This window comes from Ursus americanus, chromosome 8 (genome assembly GCF_024610735.1).
Source record: "Ursus americanus isolate L20-20 chromosome 8, mUrsAme1.1.p, whole genome shotgun sequence".
NCBI classification, from domain to species: domain Eukaryota; kingdom Metazoa; phylum Chordata; class Mammalia; order Carnivora; family Ursidae; genus Ursus; species Ursus americanus.
The window spans coordinates 25041609-25061411 of NC_142134.1; the positions used below are offsets into that span (position 1 = coordinate 25041609).

General features: G+C 39.9%; 1 protein-coding gene across 8 annotated transcripts in view; it reads right to left on the reverse strand.

Annotated features, from left to right (window-relative positions):
* Positions 1-824: 824 nt before the first annotated feature.
* Positions 825-19803, reverse strand: part of ART3 (ADP-ribosyltransferase 3 (inactive)) — a 157201-nt gene continuing 138222 nt past the window's right edge. For 5 of the 8 annotated variants that reach the window (XM_045789886.2, XM_087864071.1, XM_045789848.2 and 2 more), the window contains 9 exons: positions 11842-11874; positions 10892-10924; positions 9845-9874; positions 7496-7528; positions 6870-6902; positions 6206-6238; positions 4925-4957; positions 3615-3647; positions 825-1202 (listed from right to left, as the gene is read on the reverse strand). In XM_045789886.2, coding sequence (XP_045645842.1) covers positions 1075-1202; positions 3615-3647; positions 4925-4957; positions 6206-6238; positions 6870-6902; positions 7496-7528; positions 9845-9874; positions 10892-10924; positions 11842-11874 — 389 coding nt within the window. In that variant the 3' untranslated portion in view covers positions 825-1074. The remainder of the gene's footprint in view (positions 1203-3614; positions 3648-4924; positions 4958-6205; positions 6239-6869; positions 6903-7495; positions 7529-9844; positions 9875-10891; positions 10925-11841; positions 11875-19803) is intronic. The other 3 variants (XM_087864072.1, XM_087864073.1, XM_087864074.1) reach the window with 3 other exon arrangements.

Consider the following 19803-nt stretch of genomic DNA (forward strand, 5'->3'; position numbering starts at 1 on the left):
TTAAATCACTGTTGTATATCTGAAACTAATATTGTGTGTCAACTCTACCTCAATTAAAATTTTTATAAATATAAATAGGGACGCCTGGGTGGCTCAGTCGGGTAAGCATCTGCCTTTGGCTCAGGTCATGATCCCAGGACCCTGGGATCGAGTCCCACATCGGGTTCCTTGCTCAGCGGAGAGCCTGCTTCTCCCTCTGCCTGCTGCTCCCTTCCCCCTGCTTGTGCTCTCTCTCTCTCTCTCTGACAAATAAATAAAATCTTCCAAATAAATAAATAAAAATAAACCAGACGGGAGCAGGGGAAAGTGTGCAATTTTTTTAAAAAAGCACATTGACCCATAATACCTAGTTCTAGATTTTAAGTCGTTTTTCTCTTATCTTTCAAGGTAGACTTAAATCCTTTTTGAAACATTGCAAAATGAAACACGTGCCAGTTACCAAAGCCCATGCCTAAATCAGTCACTATTCAACCAACACAATACCTTGGGAAAAAGAATACCATACTGTATAATCTCATTTTTCCCTTGCTTACTTAGCATATACATTCCTTCACTATTGTCTATTTTCCTGGATTAATATGAGATTTAAGTTAGGGACTATATGTGAAACACTTAGTAAACAGTCATGTTTACAGAAATATAAAGTGTTTATGTATCAAGGGAAAATAAAGAGATTGTGGGGTGATACTATTTGAAATCAAAGTTTGATCCTTCAGCGATGAGTAAAACTTCTTTAAAATTCTAATTCAGGAATTACATTCATGTTAATCACTAACAGTACTGGATATTTTAGTATCTGGCAATTCTACTGAAATTATATCCACTAATCTTAAAGTCTTTTATTGAATTCAATCAGAAGTACACAGGGTTTTTGCAATCATAAATACAGAAATAAATGAAAAATGAATTCTCTGACATATCTGGACAACTCTGAATTTACAAAGTAAATAACAAATACTCAGTTCTCATTTTATCAAGTGACTTTGACCAACAAGTAAAAAATACGTCATTCCTGTTGATGGTTTCCTGTGGGATTCCTTGAGTATATTTTAAGTAAATAAAGAATATATTAGGCTACAAAGCAACAAAGAGATTTACAGCAGAAGCACTGATTACAATGATGAAAGTCTCCAATGGTGGAAGGAGCATTTTGCCAGAGGATGCAGATGGATGGGTTTTGGGACCTGGAACTGGACCTGGAGCTGTTAATGAGAACACACAGTCATTGACACATGTCATTTCTTATATCCAGTTTCATGCACCTACACCATGTATCCTTAATGTGTGGACATTCAAGCTGAGCTACAAACTGTCCTAAAACAGTAACCAGGAACAATGTTGAAATAAATACAGTTCATTACAGATTTCAGGCTGTATTTTCATATATATCATCAGGGTGTGCTGACATAGTTTTTATCTAGGATTCCACAGCCTTTTTAATTTCTATGTAGACAAGATACTTTCTGTTGTTGTCCAAGTTCTCTAAAATTTCTTAGCAATTTTTTGTTTTCATTTTCTGTATATACATGCAAGGTAAAGTTTGATTCTATTTTAAGACTATATTTCATATGAATATGCTAATAGTTACCAATACGTGATTCAATACAGCGGCATTTTTAAACACCAAGCCCTGCCAGCTGAAAAAAAATTAATTTAACATTTTCCCTCTGTCCATGAAACACTCATCTGGAGGAAACGCTTTCCCTTTCATCTGAACTAGTGAAGATAAACAGTGGAGTCCGTTCACGTGAGGATGATCTCTTTCACACAGCCCCTAACTGAACTACGGCTGTTTTGGTTTAGACTGCACAAGGAAGGGCTGGGAAGTATCCAAACGGGATCACCACCCAGATTTCATACATGTGGCCAAGAGAAACAGCCAATAAATTTTATGTCTTTAACTCATATTATCAATTTCCGCACCATAATTATAAACATGCAGTTGTATGTATATAGATGGGGAAAGGGACAGGCAGGTACACTCATACATTAGTTACTATAGAGCAGTGGTTCTCAAGAGAACAGTACTGCCCCCTAACAGGCAGTTTGGAATTTGTCAGGGTATATGTATATATTTTTAAGAGTTAAATTTGTCGGGGAGTCAGTCGCTCAGTTAAGCGTCTGCCTTTGGCTCAGGTCATATGCTCAGGGTCCTGGGATCAAGCCCCGAGTTGGGCTCTCTGCTTAGCAGGGAGTCTGCTGCTCCTTCTGCCTCTGCTGCTCCCCGTGCTCATGCTCTCTCTTGTTCTCTCTCTCTTAAATAAATAAATAAAATCTTTTAAAAAAACAGTTAAATTTGTCTTTAATGAGACCATCCTTACTAAAACTGTCAGCATGTGTTGAGTGTAAGGAAATCGTGAATTATAATGTTGATCCTGAGCATTTCCTTCTTTTGTTTTGAACCTTTTCCGAAATTTTCTGGTGATTTCAGGATCTCTAAAAAATAGCATACTACTTCAGTTGTCTTGTTTTGTTTTTAATTTTTATTTAAATTCAATGAACACATAATGTATTATTGTTTTCAGAGGTAGAGGTCAGTGATTCATCAGTCTTATAAATAGCCAGTGCTCATTATATCACGTGACCTCCTTAATGTCCATCACCCAGCTACCCCATCCCCCCACCCCTCCCCTCCAGCAACCCTCAGTTTGTTTCCTATACGTAAGAGTCTCTTATGGTTTGCTGTCAGGGTATTTTTTGTAGTCACAACAGTGGGGTAGAAGTAGAGGGCTATTTGGCTCAGGTCATGATCCCAGGGTCCTCGGATCAAGCCCAGTGTTGGGCTCCCTGCTCCTCGGGAGGCCTACTTCTCCCTCTCCCTCTGCCTGCCGCTCCCCCTGCTTGTGCTCTCTCTGTCACATAAATAAAATCTTTAAAAAAAAAAGTAGAGGGCTAGATATCGTGCAATGCTCTGGACAGTGTTTGCGCAATGAAAAACCAACCCACTTGCACACAAATTTCAAATGCACTGGCAGACATACACATAAGTTAATAACCTATTTACAATGCTTAAGGCCAGAACCTGAATCAATTTTACATGGAAACAAAATACTTTTGGGTAGTTCTAATAAACATCAGTTTCTACCTAACTTCCATTTCTTGTCTTTCATTTTCTTAAACTTGCGTAGAATAGCTTCCAGTCTTTTATTAAATCCAGTTTGTATAAGTAAATACAATCATCTGTCCATTATTTCTTGTAGTATGATGTAGGCACTTACATATTGAAATCCATAGAATTTTGTTATAAATTCTTTAGAATTAGGACATTATAATTGATATTCTTATGGGTGCAAGTAGGTCTTCTTATCTATGAATGTTATTCCAGGACACTATAAAGGCTTTACAAATATTTGTTATAAAAAGGGAGAACTGGGTTGATAGGGTTGAGAACCACTGCCCTAACCAAAACACACAGCTGAAAATGATTGCTTAAGAAATTAAGGTACTCCCACCATATACACACTAATAAGCATTTGGATACGACATTATATCCTGTATTAGGATGCCTTAAACTCTTGAAACTTTGTTCCTGTTATTGAGGAAAAATAAATTTGTCACTTCTTCTATACTGCAGATCAGACATTTATCAACTAAGGAAATGAAATACTTCTTACCAGGATTGCCAATATCTTCTTGACTTTTGTCTTCTAAAATATAAACAGATTTTGAGTTAATTATATTGTACATCTGTTTATCCAGAAGAGAAAAATCTGATTAAATGATTAAGCAAACCTGGGTATCTCTGAAAATGGGCCCGCAGGGCAGAGTACTGGGTTTAGATTTATGTGAGTGGTGAAGGAAGGGTTTAATTTTTACTCACTTGTGATCTTTGAATTTTTTTTTACCATTATATATATGTGTTTCCATTAAAAGAAAGATTAAAATTCTATTTACAAAAAAGTACTTTTTCTGCACATTGAACTAAGATTCCCAAGTACATTAACACCTACCATTTATTGAGTGCTTTCTATGTGTCAAACTTTGTGCAAATGATTTCTGTACATCATCACATTTCTTACAGTCTCAGTAGGCAGGTATAATTATCAGTATTATACAGATGTTCCTCAAAACTTGCATAAAATCACAGAGGTAATCAGTGGTAGCAATGTCTAATTTCAAAGCCTCTGCTCTCAATTACTATAAGACCTCAATTACAATGCTATACTAGCAGTGACAGACAGCTTTGGAGCCAAATACCAATTCTAGGAGCCCAGGAGAGAGGCGTATTTTCTATAACTACATCTGGTTGGAAGACAAGTGTCATATGACAGAAAGCGAACAAAATCTGTAAAGCTGAGTCCTAGTTTTCTCTTTCTAGTCTTTTACAGGTTCCTTAAGCTTTCTATATTCCATATCTTCATCTCTAAAATGGCAATAACAATACTTAAGTGGATTAAACGAGATCTTGTGTAAATGTTTTTTGACACCTTTAAAAAGCCTGCACTACACACAGCTTTCTAGGAGAGAGCACAATACAAAATATTTCCAGCCAAACCTAGTAGCCTATTTGTTAGAGGACATGGTGAGTGCAGTGAGAAGACAGAACGACTGGTCTCATGCTGTAGGGTTCTCATACACACCTCTTTATGATGCTGTTCCAATTACTACAGATTCCCTCACAGGAGCTACCTTACCTTGGGAAACCTCTTGACCCATTCTGAAATAGACCCATGCAGCTGGAAGCCAACTGTTTCAGCTACATGTCAACTGTCTTTTTCTTTGCTCAGCCCAGACAGCCATAATAGCAGCCTGCTGCTCACACTGGTTTCTCAACATTTTCTCCCTCTAGCTTGCATACTGGGGTATCAGAAGCTGAACAGCCCAGGTGTTTTCCTTTGCCCTCTTAAGACTGAGCTAACTGAATGATGATGGTAAAGGACCCAGAAAACCATGATACTTCCACCCCCAATAAAGAATTTATTACCAGGTTTTTCATCCAGTTGTACCACTTTTATTCCTAAATGAGAAAGAATTTCAGATAATAATAAAGACAACTACCATTTACTGTTATTTTAAACTACCATTCATTTTGCCAGACTTTATCTCATTAGGACTTTAATCAGTCCTGTAAGGCAAAGTTTTCTTCATTTTACAGATTCGGAAGCAGAAGCAAAGAAAAGTGAAATAACTTATACAAAGTTACCCAGAGGAAAATGGCAGAGAACAGACTTAATGAAACTGGGTCTGTCTACACAGCCTGTGTTCATTCCCTACCCAGCTTAGCAGCTGCCTTTCAGATAACTACTGTGCCTCGAAGGAGCCAATGAGAAGACTACGCAAACACAGGTCACTGAGCTGAAGAGCTGTAGACACGCAGGATGTGTCATCAGTGTTGTTAGAGGTTCACTTCAAATTTGTGATCAAGTAAACACGTGGCCCAACACGGCAAATCCAGGTGGATATAAAAGAGTTGCCGGACCTTCCCTCTGGGCCTGCATCTGTGAGTTAGGTGATTAACTGTGAATACGCTGTTTCTGTACGCAGCGCTGTGCTATTTCCATAGGCTGCGATGTCAGGCAAAGCTCGGCACTGTGCTATTCACTCCATAATAATAAGACACACCAAAAATTATCTTCAAAATAGTATATGAACTCAGAAGAAAGGATTTAAGCGTCAAATGGGGGCTTGTACCCTGAGATTTTGTTTTTCTAGTCCTTACAGATATCCCCATAAGGTAGACATGACAAGTATTAGCCGTATTTGAAAGACAAAAATTCTGACGCAGAGAAGTATTATTACTGTCCATAGCTCTCTTGTAAATTATGTCCACTTTTTAAAAAATTTACTTCTCTTTGTCCCAGGAAAAATATTAAGTTTAGGGACCTTTTTCCTCCTCTGAAAGCATAAGTTCTGTGCCCCTTCTGAGGAACTTGACAGAAATTACTGATCAGTTTCTCTGGCCACAGAAGCTCAAGGCCCCTCGATGGCCTTGCCCTCAACAACAGCCTCACACTGCTTAAATACCTATTTAACATTTCCACGATTATATCTTACGGGTAAGTTAAATCTGCCATGGTAAAATAAAACTGGAAAACACTTGAAGAACCACAAGTCTTAGGTCATAAGTTAAGAGACATGGGTCCTTTATTCACTTATATGATCTTGTGCAAAGTACTTAGGCTCCCCTGCATTGTCTAATGGTGACAATTATAACTATACCCCCCAAATTGGCAGCTTCCTCTCTCATATGCCAACCACTGCTTACCTGGTAGTGAAAAAGCTTCTGGAATTTTCATTCCTAAATGAGAAAGAAGTTTTCAGTGACTTACAGTTTGCTCCAGTGAGTGAGTACATCTTCCCAACTCTTATCTGACGAGCTTAAGCGATACAAGTGCCAAGGCTCCCACCACACTGTAGTTTCTGGCCTTTTATTTAAAACTTCTGGCTATGAGAACCCTCGTTGGGCAAATCCACTTCAAGCTCAGAGGAGCCTTCTGCCATGGCACCGCACTGAGTTTGTCTGTATGCCAGAAGACTGTATTTTGTTACCTGGAAATTCTAGATGCTGACTTGTTAGCCAAAGCCAAAAGTCAGCTTTCGCGTGAGGCTGAAGTTTCTACTGAGTAACTTCAGCTGTAGAGCCTAGAAGGTGCTGGCTTGCATACCTCCAGGTCCCAGCAATCTTGCCTTCAGCCATGCCCCTAACAAGCTAACTTTCCTGCTCCAGGAACACACGTACACTAGAGAAGAAAGACACTTTTTTCCTCTCTACTCTCTTCCCCAGCTAAATCTTTGTAGAATGCCTAGTAGGCCAGCTATAAGGGAAATGTTAATGAATAACAGTCTCATGATAATATATTCTTTAATGCCTGAGAGAATTCTTCTCACCTCACACTTGGGCCCAGAGAGTAAAAAGAAAGCTGTCTTACCAGGTATTTGGGTGGGTTCATGGCTGGTCATACCTCGAGACAGAAATGAGTATTAGTGTTAATCAATTATCTTGCACTGTGAGTGCTCTCTTTTGTCTATACCTCCCCCCCTCTCCAACCCTAAAAAAAGGAAGAAGAAAACACTGACAACAAAAACACCTTTCAATAGCTCTTCATTCTCTGACAAAGCCCACTCCTTAGCCTGGACTTTAAGACCTTCCATGATCTGGCCCTCTCTCTCCAGTCTTATCTTTATAAGGCAGTCCCTAGTACAGCGGCTTTTAAACGGAACAGTACTGAAGACTCTGCTTGATCTAGTTCTATTGTCATTATAATTATTAGCTCTATGATTGGGCAGTCTTAATCCTTCTGAGCTTCAATTCCTTATTTATGCAAAAGAAATACTTACATTGTAGGTTTGTGATGATTAAAGGAACTAAGTCATAAAAGTGCTTAGTATTCTGCATGGAACATACCAAGCCTTCAATTAGTGGAGTCCCTTCATTCTGGCTGAACTCATTCCTCAAACTCCGTGTCTAATAATGTCCTTAGTCCTAGAAGTCAGCCCTTATGTCTCCTCCTAACCTTGTAACTAGTCTCAGAGGGTAAGGAAGAAGATCACTTACCAGGTAAGACAGTGGGTTCCTGGCTTTTCATTCCTAAAGATGAGAAGAGAAACTCGTTAGTGAAAATTGCAATCAATTTGAAAATTAATTTAACCTTGTATTTATATAGCTATTTACACTGGAAAACTAAAAGCTTTGAGAGATGGCAGGGACCAAGGTAAAAGGGGAGAACATTTAACCCAATGGACCCTGACTGACTTAGGGTGAGAACATCTATGGCTAGCGAACCAGGCTCTCTGCTAGATTAAGCAAAACAGCTCTTCTTGAATTTTTTTTTTTTAAGAGTCAATCCAAAGACTCCAACCTACATTTGTCATATTTCTTAAAAACAAAATTTCTTGATTACATAATACATTATAATTACAGATAATTTGGAAAAACTCAGGAAATCATTAAAAATTAATCATAATACCAGATCTCAGAGCTACTCAACCTCAATATTTTTGGTATATCTCCTTTTAATTCCTTTGCTATGTATAATATATGTACATATACATTTTTGAGCATTTTTACAGCTTTATTGAGATGTAATTGATAGACAGCACTGTGTAAGGTTAAGGTGTATAGCATAATGATGTGACTTACATATATCGTGAAATGATTACTGAAATTAACATCCAGCATCTCATACAGATATTTAAAAAAAGAAAAAAATTGCTTTTTCCTTTGTAATAAGAACTCTCAAGATCTACTCTTTTAACAACTTTCAAATGTATCATACTGCTGTACTACTATATTCATTCTGCTATACCTTATATCTCCAGTACTTATTTCTCTTATAAATGGAAGTTTGTATCTTTCGACATTTTTTTAAGATTTATTTATTTATTTTTTGAAAGATTTTATTTATTTATTTGACAGAGAGAGAGACAGCCAGCGAGAGGGAACACAGGCAGGGGGAGTAGGAGAGGAAGAAGCAGGCTCCCAGCAGAGGAGCCTGACATGGGGCTCGATCCCAGGACTCCAGGATCACGCCCTGAGCTGAAGGCAGACGCTTAACGACTGAGCCACCGAGGCACCCCTAAGATTTACTTATTTTAGATAGAGAGAGAGAAAGAGCGAGTGAGCACGAGTGGGGAGAGGGACGGGGGTGGGGGAAAAGAAAGAGAAGCAGACTCCCCGCTGAGCACGGAGCCTGACATGGGGCTTGATCTCACAACCCTTAGATCATGACCTGAGCTGAAATCAAGAGTCGGATGCCCAATAAACAGAGCCACTCAGGTGCCCCTCTTTTGAAATTTTTAAATAAATTGCTATCACAGTTCATATGCTTTTTACATCATATTTTACTTGTCACTATATTATAAGCACTTTCTCATATTTTTCAAAAATACGATTTTTAGCGGAACCTGGGTGGCACAGCATACAGTCAGCTTCTCTCCCTCTTTCTCTGCCCCTCCCCTTGCTCACATGTGTGCATGTGCTCTCTCACTCTCTCTAGAATGGATAAATATATCTTTAAAAAAATATATGATTTTTAAGTTGTTTAGTGTTTCATTATATGGATATTACTTAACAATACCCAACTGCTGGACACTAAGGTTATTTATAAATTTTGGCTACCATACACTGTAAACAATTTGTACACAAATCTTTATTTCCTTAGTACAATATCTAAATGTGTTATAACTAGTTTACAAGGTATGGACATTCTTAAGGCTAGTAATACATACCATCAAACTGTCCTTCAGAAAAGTTCCAATTTATAATCTTACCATTAATTTATGAGCGTCCCTGTCCCAGCACTCTTGAGGACATTTGAGTAATATCATTACACAAAGAGACAAAAATAAAACTTGGGAATGAGCTGGACTTCGAATATACTAAATAATCGGATGGATATAGCTAATAGCATCTAATACTCAGACTGCCGGAAGCAGAAATAATTACACAAAATCATTTTAATTTAGAAAAAATAACTCCATTTTTTAATGCCCCTGCCCAATACCCTAGGTTACAAGAGTTTGTGAGTAAGTAATTTGTCACACTTTCCTCTATCCATGTAACAGCTAACAAAAAAGCAGAAAATACACTCTTTAGTATATGTGCTACCAAAGTGAGCACAGAAAATATGCTCTTTAGAACTGGTTCCTCATGTCGTGTCTCTAAATGCTCTGTCGGTCATCCCGGAGATAAAAAGGAGAGTTAGATAAGAGAGAAGGCTGCTGCGTCATCTTTATCAAGAAGGTCTATCTGTAACTCAGGAGGGCTCCGATGTATCAAACTAGTAAGCGAAAGTGGGTTCTGCCTTCTTCCCACTTTTCTTTACTGTGTCATGCTTACCTGTTTCCATCCCTAAGAGAGCTATATTGCAAATGAAAATCCCCGGAGTCTACAAAAATGTCTTACCAGGGTCTTCAAGGTTCTGGTCTTTCTCACCTAAGTTATAAGAAGAAACTTATCCGTTTTAATGATAAAACAAAATAATTGAGAATTACTATAGTTACAGCAAAATATTTTCAAATATTATAGCCAAAAAGAACCACTTGGTATGCCCAGTAAACTAAAACTATAAATTTAAGTGTCAGCCAGAATCTAAACACACCGAATTGGGCTAGAACCTTCCTCTGTCCCCTTCAGTAAGAAAAATCATCCCATAGAGCAAGTCTCCTGGGGATCTCAGTGAGGTAGAGAAAACGTCTGTCTTGAAGAGTCCGCTGAAGTCCCTGTGAAATGACCAGTAAAGCTTGTGGCTGCCACGGGCCAGTAAGAAGTGCTGCTACGCAGGTCCTCAGGGGCTTCACGTGAAGCCTCACGAAATGCTTCACATCGGGCAGGAAGTATCTTCCAAACGTCAAGTACTCAAGGAAATACTTAAGGAAAAGCCAGATGCTTTTCTCTCTTCAGTAAAGAAAAACTTATTGTATCTACATGGGCCAAACACATAATAAGAAACTTAAATGCAAAAAAGTGATTTGAGTCGTATCAACAGAAGAGGAAACTTAGCGGAGAAAGCATTCAATCGCCCAGGTGTTTTAGTCAAATGATAGCAACCATCAGCATATTTGACAGATGAAAAATGCGTAGCTTTTCTACTCTCAGCTGGCTGTGTGGTGCCACACAGGCTAATCTCAATGACAGAATACAGAGCTGTACATAAGAGGCCCTCAGGCCTGTCAAGAGCAACTAGCCCTTCAGGTCCTACCAACCTTACTCCCCAGAATGTTTCTGTATTATTCAGATCTCCATACACCCAACCTTCCCATTTACAGAAATCTAAGGAAACAAAAAGTTTCCCCCAGAATAAATTCTTTTTTCCCTTACCTCTCAAGTTACACCTTCATATCTGCAAAGTACTCTTCCTTCAGCTAAGAAGTGAATTTGCTAAACAGGAAAGAGCTACTAAATACTAAATATCCATGTAAGGATTATTTGTAAAAATTCGAGCGCACTTACCAGGGTTGTAGATATAGATGGGTAGATGATGTTCTGAAATACAAACGTGCTTTCATTGCCAGTACTACGCCCAGATGGAAATAAATGTCAGGGTCAGTCTATGTTTAAATGCTTAGTAAAAAAAAATTTAAGTTGGCTTCCAAAAATAGAATAATATGAGAAATATAAAATTTCAATCTCAAAAATAAATGGGTATGGATTTTAATTACATGAAGAATTCACAGAAAAACTAGCCAGAAACATAGCTAGAAACAGACCTTCCTTCTCAAACTTTTTAACAAGGAAACCCTCAAACGGATCCACCTAAAGCATGCCTTAGCCTAAAGCCCTTTCTGGAAACTTTGGTTCAAATCTGTTGGGCTTATCTGATAATGCTCCTTGTCCTAGAATTCCTGTTTATCTACCCAAATCTTTCCCATGGTCCTCTAAGGAAGATTATTTTTGTTACCTCCTCCTATTTCTCCCTGAGGAAGGTGAGACAGACCACATTACCATTCTGTCCCCTCTGTCTCCCCCCTTCAGCCATATGCACTCTATTCTTTCCTTTTTTGGTCTCCCAAATGTTATTTCCTAAGATATCAAAATATGAAAATATGAATCTAGCAGTGTGCACAGGAATCACGTAGGAGCATTCAAAAGTCCTTAAGCTCCTACCAGGACAAGCTAGGGTGAGAGGGGCACGGTCCCTGCATCCCCAAGGCAAATGTAGTGTTTGAGAGAACAGCCACAGGCACAGCTGCGTGGAGAACAAGCAACAGAGGCTCCTGGGCCCTGCACCTGACAAGGTGGCGGTGGTGGTAGTAGTAACAGTAGCAGCAGCAGCTGCACGACTCAGCCTGACAAAAAGGATGGCTGCAGTATGACAATATGGTGGGGTGGCTCTGACCCATACCTGGCTGGGAGAGGTAACATTCCCATTACAGAGATAATATTTTAAAAGCATATCTTACCCGTGTTCTCAACACAATTTTCAGTTTTTAGTCCTGAAACATGAAGATAAAGCTTTATTAGTTAGACATGCTGCCCTAGTAAAGATTTCAAATTGGTCTTACAGCTACTGGTAATCTAATCTGTCAGCTTTGGTCTATCAGATCCATAATTTGGTGGGATTTGAAATGCGAAACAATTACATTTTTGTACTCACATTACAGCCATCAAACAGCAGGATGATCTTTGATAAAACATCTAGTGTTTCTGGAATTGTTTCCTTATCTGTATCTTTTACTGGGAGTTTGCTTCAAATAACCTCCAAACGTCCATCCAAGGCTAACACTTTATGATTCTATTCTATGATTAGTTTGCAAACGTTAGGAAAAAATTTACCTGTCGGTTCAATTAATCTTCTCTTCAGATACTAAATGTCCTCAACAGAAAACCTATCCTTTTACTATGACAATTTTTTTTTTAAAGAGAGAGAGAGAGGGCGTGTGCACGCACAAGAGCAGGGGGAGGGGCAAAGGGAGAGAGAATCTTAAGCAGACTCCACGTCCAGCAAGGAGCGTAACTGGGGCTCGATCTCACACCCTGAGATCATGACCTGAGCCTAAATCAAGAGTCAGATGCTTATCCGACTGAGCCAGCCAGTGCCCCTATGACAATTCCTATTCACTGGGGAAAAAAGAGTCTCAATCAGATCTTTAAGATCCTTGGACATATAAAGAAAGATCCTTCACATTCATATAAAGAAACAAGTTGGTCTATCCCAGAACATTAATCTTTGGTCTGGTTCCAGAACACTGATCTATATATGTAAGGAAATCCACAGTTTTAAGAAAGCAACTATGGTCTGGTCCCAGAACACTGATCTATATATGTAAGGAAATCCACAATTTTTAGAAAGCAAGAATATGGCATCTACCACTATATCTTTATCTGGGTCTAGGGCCTTATAAAAAAAAAATCATCAGTGCTGCAGTGACTCCTCTGAGACATGACATTCAGGGAAATCTGCCAGCCTGCCCAACAGTGGTTAAGGCAAGAACTTCGGTGGGAGGATGTTTAGATCTGGTGCCAGCATGAGCCATGGAGGGCTTCCTAGAATGCCACAGAAGGCCTAGAGTCCTATGGCCCCTTCTCCATGCCTGGCTAACTCACTGATCTAATCTGGATATTCGGTTACCTGAGAATGAATCTCTCCATATAAAATGGGGGAATCCCTAAGAGGTCTGGCTTCTCTATGAGACATATGCTTTTCTGTAAGCTGCTCTCAAATCCTGTTCCATTTGTGGAGTTTGAACCAAGAATCTAGGTGACTTGGTCCAGTTTCTACTGGTCCAGGAAATGGTATGGATCCCTGAGAATCTGGATGGTGCCTTGAGGCTAACGTCAGGTATCTAGCTAAACTAGAAATTACCAAAAAAAAAAAAAACAAAAAAAACAAAAAACAGTCTAGAGACTAATACAAAATATTGCATTAGCAGGAGTTGAATGAGTGCAATTCTCACTCAGAGGGCTTGGTTGAGGGTGAGGTAAGGTGTGGCTAAGAAAGCTATAGGTATAGTGGATTCAGCCAGGGGACTAGACACTGGGGGATTTTAAAGCCTTTATCTTTCATTTGTACCACAAATTAGAGGATGTTTCTCAAAGTGTGGTCTTCTGATTGCGTCCTTCAGAATCATCTGGGTGTTTACTGAAATTGCAAATTCCCTAGCCAGGACTACCGATACAGAATTTCTGGGGGTGATGCCTTGTAATCTGCATTTTAAACAAGGACTCCAAGTGATTTTTTTATGCACCAAATTTTTGAGAGTCTTCTCAGTAGTAGAGGATGGATCTCCTTTAATGTTTAACACAGATCCATTTATTCAAGACTGCACTTCTCCTCCCTATTTGACGTGTTTTTTTTTTAAGATTTTATTTATTTATTTGACAGAGACAGCCAGCCAGCGAGAGAGACAACACAAGCAGGGGGAGTGGGAGAGGAAGAAGCAGGCTCCCAGCAGAGGAGCCTGATGTGGGGCTCGATCCCAGAACGCTGGGATCACGCCCTGAGCCGAAGGCAGACGCTTAACGACTGAGCCACCCAGGCGCCCCAGACTTTGGATTTCATTTTCCATTAGTGTTTCAGCAGCAGAAAGTAAACTATTTTGGGTTTCTAAAGAAGTAGCAGGGTTAAAATGGATGAGACTGATACAAAAATAAACAGAAGGCAGAAATATAATATATAGGGAATGAAAGAAGAGAATATAACCACAGATTTGGTAGGTGTAAAAAAACCATGAGATTACTAGGACTAGCTTTAGATCAATGAATTTGAAATATAAGACAATTGCCTAGAATAATAGACTTTACCAAGAATAACTCAAGAATAAAAGAAAACTCGAATGACGTCATAACCATTGAATAGCTTAAATTATTTCCACAAAGAAATTACCAAGATAATTTGGTTTTTACAGAGTACTAAAGAGAAGGTAGCTGCACAGAGAGGTCCAGAGAACTTCAAAGGGTTTCTCTCAAGTATTGAACAAAATACTGATCAATTCACACACGTAAGGAAACTACGTCAGGCAGGAAAAAAAAACCCCACAGGAAGAAGAGAAGTGCCTAATCCCACCAGTCACACTGCAAAACCTTTTAAGTTGCCACTTTAGCAGTGAACTGTATAGTAAGACGACTCAGAAAGTCCAGACAAGAGTAAATAAAGCCTTCTCAGGAGTTCCCCATCTCTTTCAGATCCTAAGAAATTACAGACGCCTGGGACCAAACTCATAGCGGGTTGGAATTTCCAGCAACAAGACTATGGCAGTATTTGTTGATCACTGGGTTTCTGCACACAAGCACTTCCTCCCTTTGCAGGGCTGCTACTGTTAGCCTGTCACTGGGACCGAGACAGACTGTCTCACTGAAAGAAAAGTCATGACTCTTCAACCCCCTATCTTATCATGCAACGGATTCTCTCTGAACTTAAGTCCCATAGGTAGGATAAAACCCAAAAGTTTTCATCCCATTGAAATTTTACTTCCAATTAAGAGCCAAACCTGGCTGCTAAGGCCTTAACCACTTTCACAAACGGGTGCCTGTCCATCTTTCAGACCTGCAGTTTCCAAACAGTGGCAGAAAATCACAGGGCTACCGAGGGGTATTTTAAAATTTTAGGACAAACACAGATGTACTTGGTATCTGTCTGACATAGCATGAACTATTAGTTTGAAGTAGAATGCAATTTCAAAGTTATACCATGTTACGTTTGGTTTGATGACGTCACACATTTGCAAGGCTGGGTTTTCAGCAATTGTGATAAAAAAGCAAGCATATGTGAAAATCAATGTAGATCAGCAAATAAGATGGTATCTAATATGATTTCAAGGTCTGAGAAGCTGTGCAGTGTCCAACAGGCATATATATCCCATTAGCTAGTTGTTGTGGCTAAGAATGAAATAATATTTTTTTAAAAGTTTGTGTATTATTTTTTCAGTTACTAAGATGTACATAATACTTAGATAAACAATACTTATTGAGTCGTCTGACTTTACTTAATAAATGGAACTTTTAGGTATTTCTTTTAGCCTATGGGCACTGTGAAAACAATTATGACAACACTAGGGACAAGAAAATCTGAGAACTTCTGCATTAGACACCACAAAACCTTACTTACTACTTTACCCAAACTACTGGCTCAATGGGGGCCCTACCTACAAGACTTCACACCTGAAAAGACAGCACACTTCTCTAATAAAACAGCCTGCCCCCAGGTTAGGCCAATCCAATGGAATGCTGCATCCATCCACTGTAATAATCATTTGTTCATCGCCTTGGATGCTCTTCAAATGGTGATCCTGGCAGGGATCCAGGCACCACCTTGGGACTGACCGAAATTTACCAGTGCCAACACTAATGCTCTAAGGCTGTATGATCAGGACACTGAGACCCTCAGAAGTGGATTACTAAAGATAAAACCATATGCAGTCCCTGTCTACAGAAACAAACACAGCAAACACAACTCATGAAGTCAATCTTTATGCTACACACATACATGTGCTTTCAGTGAATGCATATAAAGAAAGGCAACTGGCAAAACAAATCAAGCATGTGTGGCTATGGTCTCTACTATAGCTTCTGGCTCTATAAGCAAAGGATTAGGACTTCCAATAAAAAATTCTATCAGTCTCCCCAATAAAGATCTCTACAGGGCTGACTGGTCTGGCTGTTTTCAGCTATTTATAAGTTGCATACAACCATGCTAACCTATCTTGGCTGAGTTCCCAAGCACCAAGGAATTAGGTGTTAAAGAATGAAGTGAATTGGAGGAATAGTATACTCTCCTCCCTTTTGTGTAGGTGTGCTTGTTCTGACCTCAGTGGATGGACATTTATATAAAACCTGCTTCTACTTCAGTAAATGAATATATATTTCATATGACCTCAGCAAACAAATAGACCATACTGATTAGATCAAAAGCACCAGTATATGAAACTGTAGGCTGACTTTGCTTCTAGTAGCTAGTCTCCTTTGCCAGCGAGGTCACTGTGGAACTGATCATTATGGAAAAAGGACAGCCAATCTGGATCATCCCCAAGAGCAAGTGACAACACGTAATGGGTTGGGATTATGGGAGGTGGCTTCTGACACGGTTCCCAATGACCCTGCCTCCTGGTATTCACACCCTTCCGTAATCCTCTCTTTGAGTGTGGACTGAACCAGTGACTCGCTTCTAGCAAACAGAATACAGCCCAGGTGATGAGAGGTTACTTCCGTGATTAGGCTGCAAAAGACTATGACTTATTGGCACTCTTCCTTGCTCTCTCTCTTGCTTACTCTGATGAAGCAAGCTGCCATGTTGTGAGATACTTTATGGAGAGGTCTATGTGGCTTGGAATAAGGGAGGCCTCTGGTCAACAGCTCATGAAGAACTGAGGCCTTAGTCAACAAACTACAAGGAACCCAATCCTACCAACAATCATGTGAGTGAGCTGGGAAGATCTTTCCCAGTCAAGTCGTATGATAACTGCAGCCTCATGAGACAGCAAGATCCAAAAAGATGCAGCTAATCAGCTGAAAGGCCTTAAGAGACTGAGGTTTCCCAGAAGAAGAAATTCTGTCTGTAGACAGTAGCTTCAGCTCATGCCCAAAAGTTCCAGCCTGCCCTTCCTGACAGCCTGACCTACAGATTTCAGACTTGCCTTGCTAGCCCCCACAATCACATAAGCCAATTCCTTGTAGTTAGTGATTTAATATATATTTCCTATATATTTTCTACTGATTCTGATTCTCTGGTTGAACCCTCACTGGTTCATAGGGATGAACAAGTCTGGTGGATGAAAGTCTGGAGGAAGTTGGTGGTGAAGAGCTCTCGCTTTTGCTATAAATACAGATAAACAGTCTGAGCAGCCTTCCAAATTGTTGACTCATACTGTGAATTTCTCCTGGTGATGAATATGTCACATCCTATCTGGCCTACTTCCATGAGATCTTATTGACGTCCCAGTCCCAGCCAATCTCAGACAATAGCACCAAAACTTCACTCCTCCCAGGGAAGGCTAAAAAAGAGGGTCTAATTAGAACCAGTGAAGATACTTATTTTAAATGAGCCCTCAAGGGCTAGGTGTGGATTTATAAAAACTAAATTGCCGATGGCCCTTAAGGTTTATCTTCTTTTTCCCTTTTGATGGCTTAACAGAGAGCTGGCTCAACAGGTCTGAGTAAGATGAACAAAATAGACTAATAGCAGTCACTGGAGTCCAGGGGCTCCTCCTTTCTAACAGGGCCACTTTTCCAGCCAGAGAATCTTGATATTCCCTGCCCCATGACTGCTAATATGTAGAACATATTTACATATATACAGCCTTGCCCCTCCCTATAGAAACACTGGCCAAGATGCCAGATGATCCATGCCCAGCCTGTTTAGTAAAGTGATGAGAGTTCAGAGTATGATGTACACTCTACTATTTCTCTAAGTATTCTTCCAATAAAACCTTATATCTGCACTATAAGGTACAGAAAATTCTAAAGCTACGGTTTCCTACCAGGTATTATAATTCACCTGTAGTCTTCCCAATCCAGGTACAGCTGTCCAAATGGGGTCTTTTTTTAAAAGTAAGGAATGTAGCCTGATTACACCACTGACATTCCACCTTTAATCAAGTTTTCTAGGAAAGCAGTACAGCAGAAAGTTAACCTGCAGTAATTTCCCCATGAGGAAGGAGAAAGGGGTTGTTTTTTTTTTTTTTTTTTTTGCCATTTATTCACAGTTCACTTACATATTCTTGGATTAATACCAAGATTAGTTTTTTGACCACCAGGAAATTGTATTATCTAATGGGACACTGATGTTTTCTCCAATTCCTAAACAAATGACCTATTTTTTTTAGATAAAAATTTACTGTGGGTCTTACAAAAACTAGTTATCTTGGAAATCATAGCAAGTTTAAAACAACACAGGACTGTGTTAGCACTAAAGTTGGTGTAATTTTTTTATCCCTTTTAGAAACAACTGTTTTTTTTAAATTCAGAGTTATATTCAGTGACAATGGAACAAGGTTCTGATTATATCCTCCCAGAGTGAGTTTTTAAAAACCCTGTCTATTATCCTTCATAGTGTTGAAAAAGGCCTAGCTGTAATTACTTTAGTGTTTTTGCCCCTGAGATCCCAATAGTTGTCTCTAGATGGCAGCAGAGGACATTGGTTAGATAATAGTCTGGCATTAAATCAACACAATCAGTTGCAGTGGCCTTTGTCAGAGCTCCCCAAATAGTGCATGTGAGCCTCCACAAAGGTCTCCCCTTGTGGCTGGTTTGAACATTAACTTGCTGTGACAGCCTCTACTGACCTTGTGGGCATACCCACAGCAGTGTGCCTATTCCTCTCCTCCCTTCCTCGCATGAGCTCACACTACACTTCCCCATGCAGACCTGAGTCCTGGCTCATTCTCAATCAACCCAATGGCTCCACCCCTTTTGTTCATTATAATCCCACTCACAAACAACTCTGCGCGTTTCACTGCCCACCTTTTGTCCATCAACCAGTGACTGATTTGGCCTGTACCTACTGCAGCCAGGGTTCCTGTATAACCAGTGCCTCCACAAATGGCATTTGGCTGAATGCATCAGGAGCACCAAAGTGGAATCCTTCTGTCAGCCCAGCTTCAACTAGGTTTCTGGCTGTGATGTGCTAGTTTCATTGACTAGGTTCTGGGGTGGGTGATGGGGTCCTGATTTGTACTGTTCAATGATTTCCATGGTAAAGCTCTCAACCATGGCCAATCTCAAGCTACTGTGATGTACGAGGAACTGGGAAGAGATGCGTGCCCATGGTCAGCTTCCACGAGCCAGTATGAGCCAGCTCTAACTGGCTTGGGTTCGGTCAGGTCCACTATATGGTTGGTGAGGGGAACAGGCACGTCTCCTCTCAATACAAATGTACTCGCTTCAGGTTTCATTTGCTCTCTCAAAGTGAATAGTTAGTTTCATTCACTTGCAACTCAGGTCTGGGACTAGGGTGAGGCAAATGAGGTGCCTATGATAGTGCAAAATTTAAAGAGGCACTCACTCTTAGAATCATGCAAGTTTGCAGATGGTACAAGTGATGACCCTAAGAGTAAGGACCTTCCTTAAATTTTGTGCCCCAGGCATCTCAATGGCCAGTACTCTTCTGCCATTAAATCATAAGTGGATCAGCCCATGTCCCAGGCATGGTGTCTCGTCAGCACTTTCCTACCTGTTCTTTCTAATCTCATAGTGCCTTGGCCACAATGAGTCAAGGTCTAAAAGTCTATCCCACTTCTGAGGCCTGCAACACTCACTCTGCTCGATCAGCCGCCCTGGTTTTGGGTTCAGCTAAACAGTCACACTCGTAAGACCCAAAAAGGTTCTCCTCTCACTAGTTTACTAAGTTTTGCAGAAGAAGGCAAGGCAAGAAACACAGCACGCTATTTAGCAGCGGGCAGCATCAGATACAGCCCTTCAACGCAAGTCCT